At 41.9% G+C, this 15656-nt stretch overlaps 2 protein-coding genes across 3 annotated transcripts in view; one reads left to right on the top strand and one right to left on the bottom strand.

Moving 5' to 3' along the window:
* The window catches only part of brf1a (BRF1 general transcription factor IIIB subunit a), a 111385-nt gene that overhangs the window by 1535 nt on the left and 94194 nt on the right, over positions 1-15656 (top strand). For both annotated transcript variants that reach the window (XM_080783687.1, XM_080783688.1), the window contains exons 2-3: positions 3370-3595; positions 8065-8145. In XM_080783687.1, coding sequence (XP_080639813.1) covers positions 3415-3595; positions 8065-8145 — 262 coding nt within the window. In that variant the 5' untranslated portion in view covers positions 3370-3414. The remainder of the gene's footprint in view (positions 1-3369; positions 3596-8064; positions 8146-15656) is intronic.
* On the bottom strand, positions 6426-6779 carry LOC308329410 (DNA-directed RNA polymerases I, II, and III subunit RPABC1-like; the record flags this gene model as incomplete). Its single annotated transcript, XM_080783693.1, has 1 exon — positions 6426-6779. The coding sequence occupies one exon, from the start codon at positions 6777-6779 to the stop codon at positions 6426-6428; it is 354 nt and encodes a 117-aa protein (XP_080639819.1).

Below are 15656 nucleotides of genomic sequence, written 5' to 3' on the forward strand. Positions count from 1 at the left end.
TTCCATAGTTTTGGAGCCAGAAGGGAGAAGAGTTTGGGACGTGTGGAGCGTTGTCCCGACGTTTTTAGTGAAGGTACCTCCAGCTTCCCTGCGTTGGCTGATCTGAGTGTGCGGGAGGTTTTGTAGGGTACGATCATACTTGTGAGATATGGGGGAGCCATGCCTTTGGTTGCTTTGAATGCCAGCATCAGAGTTTTGTATTCTGTGCGGGCAGCGACCAGGAGCCAATGGAGGGAGCGGAGAAGGGGGGAGACGTGTGAGAATTTTGGCTGGTTGAAGACCAAGCGAGCTGCGGCATTTTGGATCAGTTGGAGGGGCTTAAGTGCACATGCCGGTAGGCCAGTAAGGAGGGAGTTACAATAGTCAGGTTTTGACAAGACTGTTGTCTGGATTACTCCTGGGTGAGGAACTTGTTCAACTAGTTGAGTTGAAGTTAGAAAAGTTGTTTGTAGCCTACTGCTTTGTGTCAGTCATCAATCGTGGCCATCAGTGTGTTGTGCATCTGTTCACAGGATGTCATCATTCATTACATTCTTACATTCATTTGCACATTTACATACATATTACATATACAATACATATATTAGTGATACAAAAAAGGGACTCCTGCGCATCCAAAAACCCGGTGGGAGGTGCAAGTCTAGTTAGCAGACATAGACTTAAAAAACTTTTTATTAGCACGATGCGTTTCGCCATGAGCTATAATATGGCACTTGACGAAGCTCACTGCGAAACATGAAAGCCAGCTGCGAAACTTTGCCGGCTGCCGGACGTGGCTGCACTATTAATAACTTTGTGGCAGGCCCGTCTAGAGTTTGAATGGACAGGTATAAGTCAAAAGGGAGAGGAAGAGGAAGGATGGATGGGGAAGGACCAACATATGGATTGTCAGAACAGGTTCTGACATATATCCATAGGCTATATGGAGATCTAAGGGTTTGAGGTCAAATGAGGTGTTGCTGGCCAATATTGATGACAAAAATGTACAATTTTATAGTAAATATATGGCCACATACTAGCCTAAGATGTAGACTCTTGTAGATTCTGACATCACTCTATGAGAGTCTAAGCCTTCATTACCCATGGGTGTTAAATTTCTTAGCCCGCAGACCTAGAATTGCTTAACATGTACACATGCAAAATCTAAGGTGCTTACATTTCTCCCCCACTTCTCAGGTTGACTTGCGATCTGCGTTTAAAACCCGTAGATGCGTTGTTTTCAATGAAAAAAGGGGTTTGATCCACTCTGTCTCGGAATCTGCAATTCTAGGTCTGCAGGCAAAGAATTGAACACCCACCATGGGTAATGAAGGCTTAGACTCTCGTAGAGAGTGATGTCAGAATTGATAAATACATCTACGAGAGTCTAAGGCCCAATCCCAATTCGTTTTTTAACCCTACCCCTCAGACCTTGCCCCTTCCCCTACCCCAAGGGGTAGGGAGATAAATCATCCCCCTAGGAATTGGAACGTCCCTAAATATTGAACGTCCCTTGTAGATATTGATATACAACCTGTTCTCAGAAAATAGCTGATCTGCAAGCTCACTACAGGCCAGTGGTCCCCAAACTTTGATGACATTTCTGTCTCTAGGACCCCCAATTTATATATATAGAATATATATATATATAGAATATTGCGCCGATGCGGCGCCAAATGAATGGGTAACGTTGTATGAATGCAACGCCGTATCATATCGTTAGTTCACGTGAGGTAACGTTAACCTTTGCTAGAGATTGCGATATTTTTGGCGATGCAGATTGTTAATACATTCAAATAATATTGGTTATTATAATATTTTTCCATAATAAAGGACATAAAAGGCTTCTTACCTCGTCCGCCTTTCAGCCCTCAGTGATGTTGCTCCGTTTTAAGTCCCGTCGAGACATCCCTTCAAACGAAGGGGATTCTACCCCTCGCCCTCGGCCCTACCCCTCACTCCACAGACAATTGAGATAACCCTTCCCCCTCACGTGAACGCGCATAAGCAAGGGCAAGGGCTAAGGGCCAGGACGAAGGGAGGAATTGGGATTGGGCCTAAATCTTAGGCTATATGGCTGACATCTCTGATGTCATACTAATGACATCAGAGATGGTACACTGATATGGAATATCAGTGTACCATACCAGCTATGACAGAACACTTTCACTCACGTTGGATTGCGTTTGGCGGCCCACTGCTATACCTGCACCACTTACTTGAAGTTACTTCAACACCTGAGTAGGCACCGCTCACTTCACTCTGCATGTGTGTTTTTGAGTGGTGCCTAACCGCTCCAACGTGTGTGTGTGTGTGTGTGTGTGTGTGTGTGTGTGTGTGTGTGTGTGTGTGTGTGTGTGTGTGTGTGTGTGTGTGTGTGTGTGTGTGTGTGTGTGTGTGTGTGTGTGTGTGTGTGTGTGGTAGTACAGTACGAATACTACAGTATGGTATAGTACAGTTCACAGAGATAGTACATTACAGTAAGTACCAGTATGGTTACAGTGCTACTTCAGTACGAGTAGTACGTGTACTTACTGTACTACAGTACAGTACGTATAGTTGCACTGCTCAGTTCACACGGGTCTTATCCAGAAAAAGTAACTGTTTTGGACATATGTAGGACACATTGTTTCCAACCGACAGAGATGATATGCCTGAATTGTGTGCTTCCTCCCATGATAGCGTGTTGTATATTACTTGAGCCTCAACGTTTATTACGATTATTTTTGGAGACAGGAGATGCATATTAAATTGCATTCAATCTTGGGGTGGGGAATTCTCAAGCCAGACCTCTGCATTTGAATCTATGACTATGAGGACCCATGTTTGTTAGACCTACCTAAAGCTGGGGGGGGGGGGGGGGGTAATGTGTAAAAATCAAATATCACTATTTCTGACCAAACATGTGTGTTTTTACACAATAGACATTTTCATTTTAATGTTTAATAAAGAAAAGTCATATGGAAAAAGCAGCTGATCTACAAGCTCACAATATGTTGCATTGCTTTCTTCTTTGTGAGCTTGTAGATCAGTTATTTCATCTGGGTTTTTGAGGGGTGCTAGCCCCTCCTATACCCAGCTTTGTGTGTGTGTACCCCATAGCGATGATTTGATTAGCTGAGCTGAGTGATGTATGATGATAAGAGCGCCCCCCACTTCCGTGTGATTTTCCCCTACGATTTCTGACAATTTCTGTAGTATAAAATATGGCTTACTTGATTAAAAACCAGGGAAAGACAACAGATATTCCATATCACACATGATATTTCAATATCCAACATCCCAGACAATATCTACTGGCCAGCCCTAGTCAGGCCCTTGACATTCGGAACACCCTTGTGTGGCACCTGTGCAGACCTTTGCCATTGATTCATTGATGTTTCCCCTCAGGCTCTGTGGTGTGACTGAGGGTCAGCAGCTGTCCAAGGCATCACCATGAGGCTGTGTAAGAACTGTGGGAGTTCAGACATCGATGTGGACCAATCCAGGGGAGATGCCGTCTGTATGGGCTGCGGCTCTGTCCTGGAGGACAATATCATCGTGTCCGAGGTTCAGTTTATGGAGTCAGGTGGAGGCGGGGCATCTCAGGCTGTAGGACAGTTTGTCTCCAGAGATGGTGAGTGACTGATGATCACAGGTTATAGGCTACATGCTTTTATGGTATTTGTGATTAAGCGTAGACTGTAATCAGTGGGTGGAGAGAGCGAGACAAAAACAGAGATATACTCACTGTACGTACGTGCCAGCAGAGTCCAGCGTATGGAATCCAGTATAGCAAGGGTTCCCTGGCTGGTCCCTGATATTGTCCTTAACACAATAAAAAAAACATTACTTGAGGAGAACACATGCAGAATGGCCCATTTCACAATCATATTATTGATTGTAATTAGTAATCCATAGATAGTTTTGTTTATAATGTTGCTGCTGGTGAGTGTGCAGGGCTTATTTGTATTACTTTATGTGCTGCTGGGTAGCTTAACCTCTCAATTAATTTGCTAGTAACTAAACCTACAAAATGATTGTAGTTGAGTAAAAAGCATTTGGAGTGCCTCCGAGTGGCTATATAAAGTATACCAAGAAATGGAAATACTCAAGTAGCCTACAGAAGTGCCTCGAAATGGTTTAAGTACTTGAGTTGAGTAATATTTAGTTTAGCACCAATGGTGCTGATCACATAAATGTAACATCCTGGCTTAGAATCTAGGTCGAAATGTATTTTCTGACTAGTCAAGTCTTGATGCTCTACTTTTGTCACACACGAAAACAGAAGCAGAATATAGCATAACACATTGTGTTCAAAATGAGGTCCGACGGCCATAATAAAGTGTACCGGTATTTAAATTCTCCAAGGATGACAAGTTACACAGATTTATTCCATAAGGATTTTAGTCCATTTGGTAACCAATTGCTTGGACAGAATGCTGGCAGACTGCCTTGACTCCGTTATTAAACAGAGACCCGGAACTCAGAGAATGAACAAGAACATAATGGCTCTCTGAAGGATCTACTAAATCTTCCATGAAGCAGATAAGCTGAGCTGACGTTCTTGTTAATTGCACGATTCGAGCCTTGAGGCACTTTTTCTCCATTCATAACATTTACATTATGATGGGGTATTTTTTTTCTTAATGGCTTTTGTAATAGAGCATACAGTGGAAACTGAAGGAGACAGAGAACTTAAAGACTGAAGCTTAAGTCATACTCTGTCGTACAATGGTGGTATTTGCCGACTGGAGCTGATCTACAAGATGTGATGCTTTGTGAGCTTGTAGATCGTCTCTTATAGGCAAGTGGCACGCACTGTCATAGAGAGTATAAATTAGATTGAATCACCTGGTCCTAGTGTCTATTCTGGGGCAAACATTTGGCTAATATAGCAGATCTACAAACATACTAAATGGACGTTACTGTACGTTGTCTTGCGGTGGGCGAGTCATCACACAATACACAAGTCATTTTTTTTTTGTAAATCGGCTATCATTATATCTTTGTGGCTTTCACACTAAACAATTGATAGCCGACTAGGGATCTCACACACTGCAAGAGTTAACCAAGATGCGATACATACCCGATACATATAGGCTATATTTGTTTTTTATTTAAATTCATTTTGACGTCTCACGTATGTGCAGGATACCGTGATACAAGCGCGAGTCCGTCACAGGACGCATACACACACACACACACACACACACACACACACACAAACACAGACATACACACAGCGCACAAGTTCCAGAAGTTTGCGCTGTAACGTTGATTCCGATGTGGTTTTATCAACATTATTCAAGTGCGATGCGTTGGTTACTTGGTTTTATAGACTATTTAACAGCAATATTAGGCTAATATAGCTAGCTACCAATATGTATGACACCTGGATTTACCCAAGGAATATATTATCATCTAATTGATACAGTCCACATACAGACTTTCTGTCTGTGAGCACAGCTGTCCTGTGCTCTCATACCTTTTCTGGGTTCCATCGCAACCCTGTTCATACTGTATGATGTCCATTCGGCGAAAGAGCCAAATATCAAACCTGCTAGATATTCAGCCAGGAAGTCATCGGTGAGCTTATCTCTTATCGCCACTGGATCTTCTGGCAGAGCCTTGGACACACATCGAGCAAAACCTTGGCGATCAAAGCCCAATCTTGCGTCACATCTGGGATTTTGTCGGTGAGCGCCAAAAAAGCTCCCCGACAGCATAAACAGAGCAAATATCGTGACGTGCAGTGTGTAGGGGGACTAAGTATTTAGGGTTTATGTGGTAATGGGAGTGAGAAAGAGAATGACACATTACAACAAACACAGGTCACAAACCAGTCTCCAACATGTGACATGTCAAGCTGATAGAGTCAACAAGTGAATGCTTTTTGCTAATATGCACGTGCACAACACGGGTATCTGCCCCCAAAGCCACTTATCTGTATTCACAACATGACTTCATGATTAGCTCCGACCTTCAGACTAACACATTAATTGCACTGAGCATGAACACGACTCTGACCAGAGAGGGCTTAAGAGGGCCTTTGTGTTTGAAGATTCTCTGTCCTTCCACTAGAGTGCAGTGTTGTCTATGATACTGCATAGATTGTGAAAACAAAAAAAGCATGGTCTAATAAGGGCATGGCTACCATGTGAATCTTGGGTCAGTCATCTATAAAGTGTCTTATTAGGGAGTTTTAGCCGCCTAAATGTTGATTGATTCATGAAACTCAGTAAATGTTCCCTAACAATGAATGTATCTGCAAAATTGTATAACGCACCATTGGATTAACTCATTTACTGCCAGATTTATTTCTGGCTGCATTTGCACTGCCAGGCTATTTTGGTATTTGCTTACCTTTTTGAAGTAGTCACAGAATATTCATCTTCACTACGATCGCACCCACATGGTAATTATGGTACCAAGTTTCCTTGACTATGAACACAAAGAACTTGCTGTCACTGTACCAGTCGGTATGTAATATACCGCCCAGCCGTCTCACTAGGTCTGATGATTTTAACTACCTGTCCCCTTTTCAGGCCAAAGTAGCGAGCCACAGGGTCCACTCTCTGGATTCTAGGTAGCTGACTCTCCTTGAGTTTGTATCGTGCCAGCAGTTCAGTCACTTCCTCTTTGGTCATGACAATGTGTTCTGGAACGAGCTCGTGCTCCGTGATGTTGATGAGCAGCTCTTCCTGTAGGAAGTGTTCCAGGATGTATTTGGGTGCCATGTCAACCAGAGCCTCTTTGGCCGACGGCGTCATGCCCTTCTCGGTAACAATGATGGCACGTGTGATGTTCTCCTCCTGCATCCTCTGGCAATTTATCTTGATGTGTTTGATGCCAATCTTGATTTCCTCTGGAAAGAAAACAAACATCTGGTCAGTGGGGTCATCATTGTGTGCAACTAGCACCGTGAGATCTTGCCGTCTGGGGCGACCCTCGTTAGGCTTGTCTCCAAATTGACTCTTAAATTCATCAAGAGTCTGGTCCAGTTCATCCTGGGTCACCAGATATCCCCTGTCGTGGCACAACTGCATGATTGTTTTACGGATTTTCCACAGCTTGTACGTTTCTTCTTCGTTATCTACAATGTCTTTGAACCTCCTTGAACCTTCATCCATCATCTATTTGAACCCTATTACTTGATTGAGATTAGTTTAATTTAATTTTGTAAAGGCTGTGTAAACTTCATAAGAGATGGCACACTCAATATGTAAACAGTACTTACTGCTTCTTGCAGTCTGTGGGCCAGGTTTTAAGTCTGGTTTGACGCTCGTTGTGTTGTCAATGTGATGCCATTATGATGTCAGCCATGCCCGGAGTTCCATGTCTGTATTGTCCAAATATGGTGATCTATGATATCAGACTGGCCTCCAAGTTCTCTGATTGTCAATACCGGGCAAAGATAACATCAACTAATATGGATATGGAGGGTGTCCTTGTCAAGCAGTCACTAAAAAGTCAAATGACTGTCAACACCAGGCAAGTGGCCCAGAGTGCTTGGGGTAACTGGGTCTGTGATCATGACCAATGCCATGGTGCTGACCTGGAGATTTGATTCTTCTGTCTGCCATTTCTCTCATATTGTGCTCATTGCCACCACACGCACATCCCCCGCAGAAAAGCAACACATGGCATACAAGGCGCACACACAAAATCTACATTTCAGCAAAGCGTCCACCAAAGATGAGAAAAACAAGAGATATATTGCAAGTATAGCCTCGGAAAATAAATCTGTGTGAAAATATAACTAAAACCGATAACATACAGTATGTGAGAGTATATACCTTAACACACCATTTTCAATAGCCAAGAATGTACTTATTTTTTCCATAGGCACATGTGGATGATCACATGCATACTCACACAAGTCGTGAACAAAAGAACAATAACAAAGCAAAAACAATGGATTGATTGATATATGAACTGTTCATGACTTGTTAAACACACAATGTTAAGTTGTAAAAGGACAATGATACCTATTGACACAGGTATAGTCCTTTTGGACACAATGAATGTAACCTGTAACATTTTTTTTTTTTCTCCTTTGATTTTTGTTAAATATGTTAATACCCTTCCCTTCCTTGTCCCCAGACGGCGGCAAGAATCCTACGTTTGGTGAGGGATATTACACAGGTTCTGGAAGGGAGTCCAGAGCCCAGACACTGGCGAATGGTGAGTCAACAGCAGGGGGCACCAGTACCCTTTGTGCAGTGCTGATATCCATGAATGCTTTGTATCACAGATAGATAAGGTTTGTCCAAATGGCCTGTAGGCCTATAGACCCGTCTTTAAGCCATTATCTGCTAAACATATTTTATTCAAAGAGTCAAAGACTATGATTTATACATGTCCCAAGTTTGATACTAAACAAAGCAAAATTGTAACGCTTTGTAAAGATCACAGCTTTTAATCACAAAGCCCAGCTGGTGGTTTTTAAATCCTTTTATTAAGATTGATCTGTGATTGTATAACGAAACGGATGTCTGCATGAAAGTTCTAACTTGTTGTTAACTTGAAAGCCTCCCCTTCTTTCTGTGTCATATCATGATGTTTCTTTGATTTTGGTTCATTAACAAAAGTGAAACTATCGATTTTTCATATGACCACACGTCAAGTCGATTTATTCTCATTCGCACTAATGCTAAATGGATGTCAAATTATTGGGGCAGACACAACATGTTGCATAATTCACTGCATAAATCCCCCCCCAAATAAACCTAAATTAAGAGCAGCTCAGGTTCAGGGTAATGGCGGACGATGAGTTGTTTTACCAATGCCATCTACAACATGCTTTTGTTAACGCGTCAAATGCCAGGTATTCATTAATTAAATCATCTGTCACAGTGCCACCGCTAGCGTTTTTTTTTACCTTATCTCGAAGACCCACGGAATCCATGATGTTGACACGATGTAAACAAAATCTGTCACGAGGGTCTCTTCCAACTACCTGATAAAAAAAATTGTAACCGCCATCTTCCGTTCTTTAGTCATCGGTAGATGAATATAGCTTGTTTTCACCTATCTGGGAAAAGAAACCGGAGATTCATTTATTTTTGAGGGGCACTAGCCCCTCCCAACGCCTGGCTTTTCATTTTGTCGTATTCATAAGCCAATAATTTGATGAGTGACAGAGTGATTCAATGGAGGCTCCTTGATGAGTGACAGAGTCATTCAATGGAGGCTCCTTGATGAGTGACAGAGTGATTCAATGGAGACTCCTTGATGAGTGACAGAGTGATTCAATGGAGACTCCTTGATGAGTGACAGAGTGATTCAATGGAGACTCCTTGATGAGTGACGGAGTGATTCAATGGAGACTCCTTGATGAGTGACAGAGTGATTCAATGGAGACTCCTTGATGAGTGACAGAGTGATTCAATGGAGGCTCCTTGATGAGTGACAGAGTGATTCAATGGAGACTCCTTGATGAGTGACAGAGTGATTCAATGGAGGCTCCTTGATGAGTGACAGAGTGATTCAATGGAGGCTCCTTGATGAGTGACAGAGTGATTCAATGGAGACTCCTTGATGAGTGACAGAGTGATTCAATGGAGGCTCCTTGATGAGTGACAGAGTGATTCAATGGAGACTCCTTGATGAGTGACAGAGTGATTCAATGGAGACTCCTTGATGAGTGACAGAGTGATTCAATGGAGGCTCCTTGATGAGTGACAGAGTGATTCAATGGAGACTCCTTGATGAGTGACAGAGTGATTCAATGGAGGCTCCTTGATGAGTGACAGAGTGATTCAATGGAGACTCCTTGATGAGTGACAGAGTGATTCAATGGAGGCTCCTTGATGAGTGACAGAGTGATTCAATGGAGGCTCCTTGATGAGTGACAGAGTGATTCAATGGAGGCTCCTTGATGAGTGACAGAGTGATTCAATGGAGACTCTTTGGGTCTCAGTCAGGAATGTGACAAAAACAAAACGATCTCAGTGAATTCAAGGCTTCATGGCGTGTGTGTGTAATTGATTGGCATTTTTGGGTGAACTAATCCTTTAATGCTTCGGTGGCCTAATATACAGTATTTCCTATAGAAATTACATGTTTGAGAGAGTGACATTGGTCAGGGGCGAGACTCGAACCCGAAACTTTGTCATGATGATGTAATGGCCTGTAGTGCAGTCCGTCCAACAATTTGTTTTTTGAAACAATGGGAGCCCCTCCTATGCCCATTTTCTTTTAAGGAACCTACAGTAGCAGTACATTCCTTTTTGGTATTGTTTTGAGACAGACGGCTGGAGAGCTGCGGCTGATCAAGGGGACAAAGTGTAGGAAAGAGAAAAAAGGCCCTGGTGGGGTTCAACCCCGTGCAGGCCTGCAGGTGTCCATGTGGACGGACGTGGAAGTGAGTGTCTTAACCACACTATTCATGGGTACCGACGTACACCCAATGATGTCTTTTAGATCAAAGTCTGTTTATTGTAGCTTGAGGGGAGTCAACACACATCATTTAGTTGACTCACTGTGTGTGTGTGTGTGTGTGTGTGTGTGTGTGTGTGTGTGTGTGGGGGGGGGGAGAAAGAGTATCCCTTCATACTGCGCAGCAGACACTGACTAATGGGGGGGGGGTGTGTGTGTGTGAGAATACTATTCTTGAGTCTGTCTGACTGCATGATTGGGCAAATAGTTTCACCATGCTGTGTGTCTGTTATTGTCTACCATACTGTGTGTGTCTGTGATTTCACAGTTCCTGCTGTATTTTCTGTGGAGATTCCCAGCTGTTTTAGAGTAAAAAATGCAATGCTGTGAGGAGGACCACACACACACACACACACGCACACGCTCGTGCACACACACACACACACAGGCACACACCAGTATATTGTCCAGCCAGACATAGTTTAAATTAGAGTGGTGCATGTTGTGGTGATAATATACTGTATGTGGTGATATTTACATCCGCATGAAGCCTCCAGATACGTTCAGAGTTTTGAGCTAGAATGTCATGATGAGGAGGACATTAAACGGATCTAGTAGGAACCCTGATGCTGTTCTACTTTTGGTGTAGTGTCACATATACTGCTCTACTTAAACGTTTAATACCCGTGCAGTGGGTTCTTATTCTATCTTTATATAAAAAAAATCACAACCGTGTGAAGTGAGGGGCGCGCTTATCATACATACATGAACAACTGAATTTATGTGATTGATTAGCCGATTTGCCTGTCTACATATGACATACATTTTACCAAACATTTGTAATGTTTGTGTTGCGGACATTTTACCTAATTTCTCCTTTCATCGTCAATGGTAAATATTGAGACGTGTGGTGACAAACTTTACGTCATATTTGAGGCACATATGACCCAATTTGTTTAGCCGATTTGCCTATATGACTTAAATTTTCCCTTCATTGTCAATGGCATTTAATGTTTGTGTTGCCACAAATTACGTCATATTTGGCCTAATTGACAATGGCAAATATGAGATGTGTGGGGACAAAAGCTGGGGGCTAGTGCCCCTCAAAAATCACACCTGTGAAGTGAGGGGCGCTCTAATCAATTATTGACCTTAAACCAACTACCTTTAATAATAATAAAACTTTATTTGTATAGCACCTTTCATGACATGAAATGCAGTTCAAAGTGCTTTACAGAAAAATGGAGAATAAAAGAAAAGCAAGGCAACAACATTAAGAACAAGCAGTAATGCAATACAGTGAGGACATAAATGAACAAAAATAAAAATAAAAGATCAATTAAAAGCAATGTTGTAGAAGTGGGTCTTGAGCTGAGCTTTAAAAATGTCTACAGAGGCTGCCTGACGAAGGTACAGTGGGAGCTTGTTCCATGCCGACGGCCCGTAGAAGCAAAAAGCTGCTTCCCTTTTTTTTTTAGTTGCCATTTGTTTTGGCAAAGCGAGCAGGCCAGCAGAGGAAGACCTTAGGGGGCGGTTTGGGACATATTTAGGCAGGCAGTCATGTAGGTAGGAAGGTGCGAGACCATTGAGAGCTTTATAGACAAGTAAAATAATTTTAAAATCAATCCTAAAAACAACCGGAAGCCAGTGCAGTGATGCCAAAACTGGAGTAATATGTTCTCTCATCTTAGTTCTAGTTAAAACTCTGGCTGCTGCATTTTTGACAAGTTGTAATCTGTCAGTTGTTTTCTTAGGCAGTCCTGAAAAAAGTGCATTGCAGTAGTCAAGCCGAGAAAAAACAAAGGCGTGGATTAGCATTTTTGCATCGTCCAAGGACAAATAGGCTCTGATTCGTGCAATATTTCTAAGGTGAAAAAAGGCAATCTTGGTAACATGATTAATGTGTGAATTAAAATTCAATTCAGAATCAATAATAACCCCCAGGTTCTTTACTGTACTGTTACTTTCTACAGTCAGGTTACCAAGTCTGCTTATTATTGATTCTTTCTGCTCACTAGATTCGATAATGAGAACTTCTGTCTTATCCTCATTTAGCTTGAGAAAGTTCTCACTCATCCAACATTTGATGCTAGACAGACAGGTCAACAGTGGGTCTAAAGCACAGGGATCATCTGGAGCCACAGAAAGATATAGTTCATGGGTATCATCAGCATAGAAATGAAAATGGACTCCGTGATTGGTAATGAGTTCGCCCAATGGCAGTATGTACAAGGAGAAAAGCAGAGGGCCAAGAATCGAGCCCATCGAACCATTCTTGTTACGTCACCAAGAATGGTTTGTTGGCCAAGGGTTTCCAGACGTAAATTCTCCCTTCATTGTCAATGCCATTTGATGTTTGTGTTACTATAGCTGTTTATAGGAGGAGCTAGCGCCCCTCAAAGATCACACCGTATGAAGTGAGGGGCACTCTTATCATCGTACATCATCATGCCGTAAATTAGACACTATGGGCTGTATTTTGCGTGTCTTAAGTACCAGGTCTTATTCCCTAACTTGAGTAAACTAAAGACCTGGAGGCGTGATTAATGCTCTTTGGCCACTCAGAATAGCCAAATGGCATTGATCACGCCTCCAGGTCTTTAGTTTACTCAAGTTAGGGAATAAGACCTGGTACTTAAGACACGCAAAATACAGCCCTATGCCTATTTGCTCAGACACTATGGCGTAACATTCTCCATTCATTGTCAATGGGAATTTAATGTTTGCTTAAGACTAAGTTTGTGGACGGTAACTAAAAGCTGGATGTAATTTAGTAAAGATCCCAGTCAAGGCTTTATTATAGATTAATGTTTCGACAGAGACAGAGTCTTGTGCAGACTTCTATTTCTACTGTTGGTCCTGCACCTGCCATACAGTTCTATTCTCCCTTCTTAAAACAGGGTGGTGGCTGGTAACCTTGCAACGTAACTGGTAAATTTGTTTGAACCCAATGAGATAGTTAAAATCGGATATGTATGATTCTTCACTATTTTTGCACGCCAATAAGTGGTTAATAAGACTAATCGATTTAGTCATTTATAATGCATTTGAATTTGTTTGTGTCGATTCGTTGATGTTAAACGGGATCACCCAGAAAACCCTGCTTGGTTAATCTGCATGAGTCTGTTTTTTACATTAATTTCTACGGTATGTATGATTGTTGATATGATTTTGATTGTGGCTTGTATAGCTGATTAGCTTAACAACCAAATACTTTAAAATTGTAATATTACTTGGTTCCCTGGCAAAGTATCTGGTACAGTTGAATTAACAAATTAATCAACAAGATTTTGAATAATGGCTCTAAACAAGGGGTTGCTCAATGCCAAAGTGTTTGGTAGAGCAGTTACAGACTAACTCGTCACCAGCCACGGGCACAACATGTGTGATCAATTTTCAATGTTCAGTAGGCATTTCCTGTGTAATGCTTGAGGTCCTATAGCCGGGTCAAGAATGGGGTTTATGCTGTGATTCAGAGCCAGCAGACACTATACCAGAGGGGGTGCTGCATGACACTATCATGAGCAGGCAGCTGGGAAGTCTAGAAGTGAAAGACGGACCGTCCTTTTACTGGAAAACTACCCCACCACCACTTCGGTAGCTCAACATGTTGTGTGCCTTGCAGAAGTGTCCTTGAGGCCTACGCTGAAATCCTACTTGTTCCGTATCTGACTGTCCCCTTTATTCTCTCTGTGGAGGAGGGCAACTGAAAAAAATACCATCACACTTCCTGCATGTGCGCGTGCGCAGTGCGCGCACACACACACACACACACACACACACACACACACACACACACACACACACACACACACGCTCGCACACACACAGTCAGATGATAGAAATGTGTGTGTAATCACAAATGTTACAGGTGCAGCTGGAAATCCTTGTGTAATCATTTTGTGCAGGCCGAATCCTTGAATCCTTGATAAATAGTTAATCTGGAGACAGACAGTCATACTCCTTTTCGAACAAGAGCTCTTTCATGGTTCAAGGTCTCTTCTTAGAAAGGAGTGAAACAGTGTATTGTTTAAGGTATGTGAAACACAGATTTGGTTAGTTAATTTATTTAAACATGAGAAGTTTTTCATTAAAAAGTCTAAAGAGGAAAGTTGGAAAATCGAACATTCAAAGAACGGAACGAGAACTATGTGTTCAGTTTTGTTGTCCATATACTAATGTACCTTCTGTATGTGGGATACAGTAAAGGATGTATGAAATAATTAGCTGGGCCACATTATTTCTGGTAAACCAGTTGGTCTAGTGAGACTTGTCTAATGTACATTATGCACTGTCATGTTTAGGCCTGTCACAATCAATTATTTTAGCATGTTGTAAAATTCCATGTTCCATGTTGAAAAAGATTTATACATTTTCCAACAGTAGTGGAAATGGTGTTGTGAGCTTGTAGATTGGCAATATACACATGTTTTTGTGAAAGTTTAAAGTTATGAAATCTGCCCTGTGCAACTTCAAAGTCTAAAAGCCAAGCGGAAATATAACTGTTATTCATGTATATGTTCCAGTGTTCAACGACAAAAACACAATTTTAATTGTTGATCACAATTAATCGTCATGTAAATGTCATAATCGTCTGTTCGTCATGTTACACTAAATGTTTTACTGCAACATGACTTGTGTTTGTCCATCTGCTCCCCTTGCAGTCTCGTGTCAATTTTTTTTTACCCATTTTATTTATCATTAATACATTTTTATGTTTCTGCATCAATGCCTTTAAAATAAGATGTTTGTAATTGTATGTCTATTGTCTTATTTTGGCGGAAAAAAGGATGTCACAGAACATGGACACAAAACAACCTGTGACACAAAAACTTAAAGGCACAATTTAGGTTGAAGGAAAGCTTGAGAAACTCCTGCCTGACCTAATGCCTGATTTATACTTTGTTGCGTGCCGGTAACATGCACCAAAAATAGCAGATCTACAAACTCACAACTTGGTCACATTGCAACACGTTGTCAGCTTCTAGATGTGCAATGTTCGTTGTGCATATGTGCAACACCCGCACATAACAAAAGTATGAACTCAGACCTCACTCTTCCAGTCCCAGACATGATTTTTCATGGAGGAGATCGGGTTTGTGTGTATTAGAATGCTTGTGAGCTGAGGTCGTCTGACTAAGAGTGAGGTCGTGAACTCTGTCACACCTGCACCTCTGCTGGTGTAAGTGTGTGTGTGTGTGTGTGTGTGTGTGTGTGTGTGCGCGCAGATGAGTGTGTGTGAAGATGACCTACTTAACATTTGTTTGTGTCTGCATGTATTTGCGTTAGTGTGCGTACACGTATATGGTGCCTGT

The sequence above is a fragment of the Protomyctophum bolini genome, assembly GCF_963924005.1.
Source record: "Protomyctophum bolini genome assembly, chromosome: 15".
Classification (NCBI taxonomy): Eukaryota; Metazoa; Chordata; class Actinopteri; order Myctophiformes; family Myctophidae; genus Protomyctophum; species Protomyctophum bolini.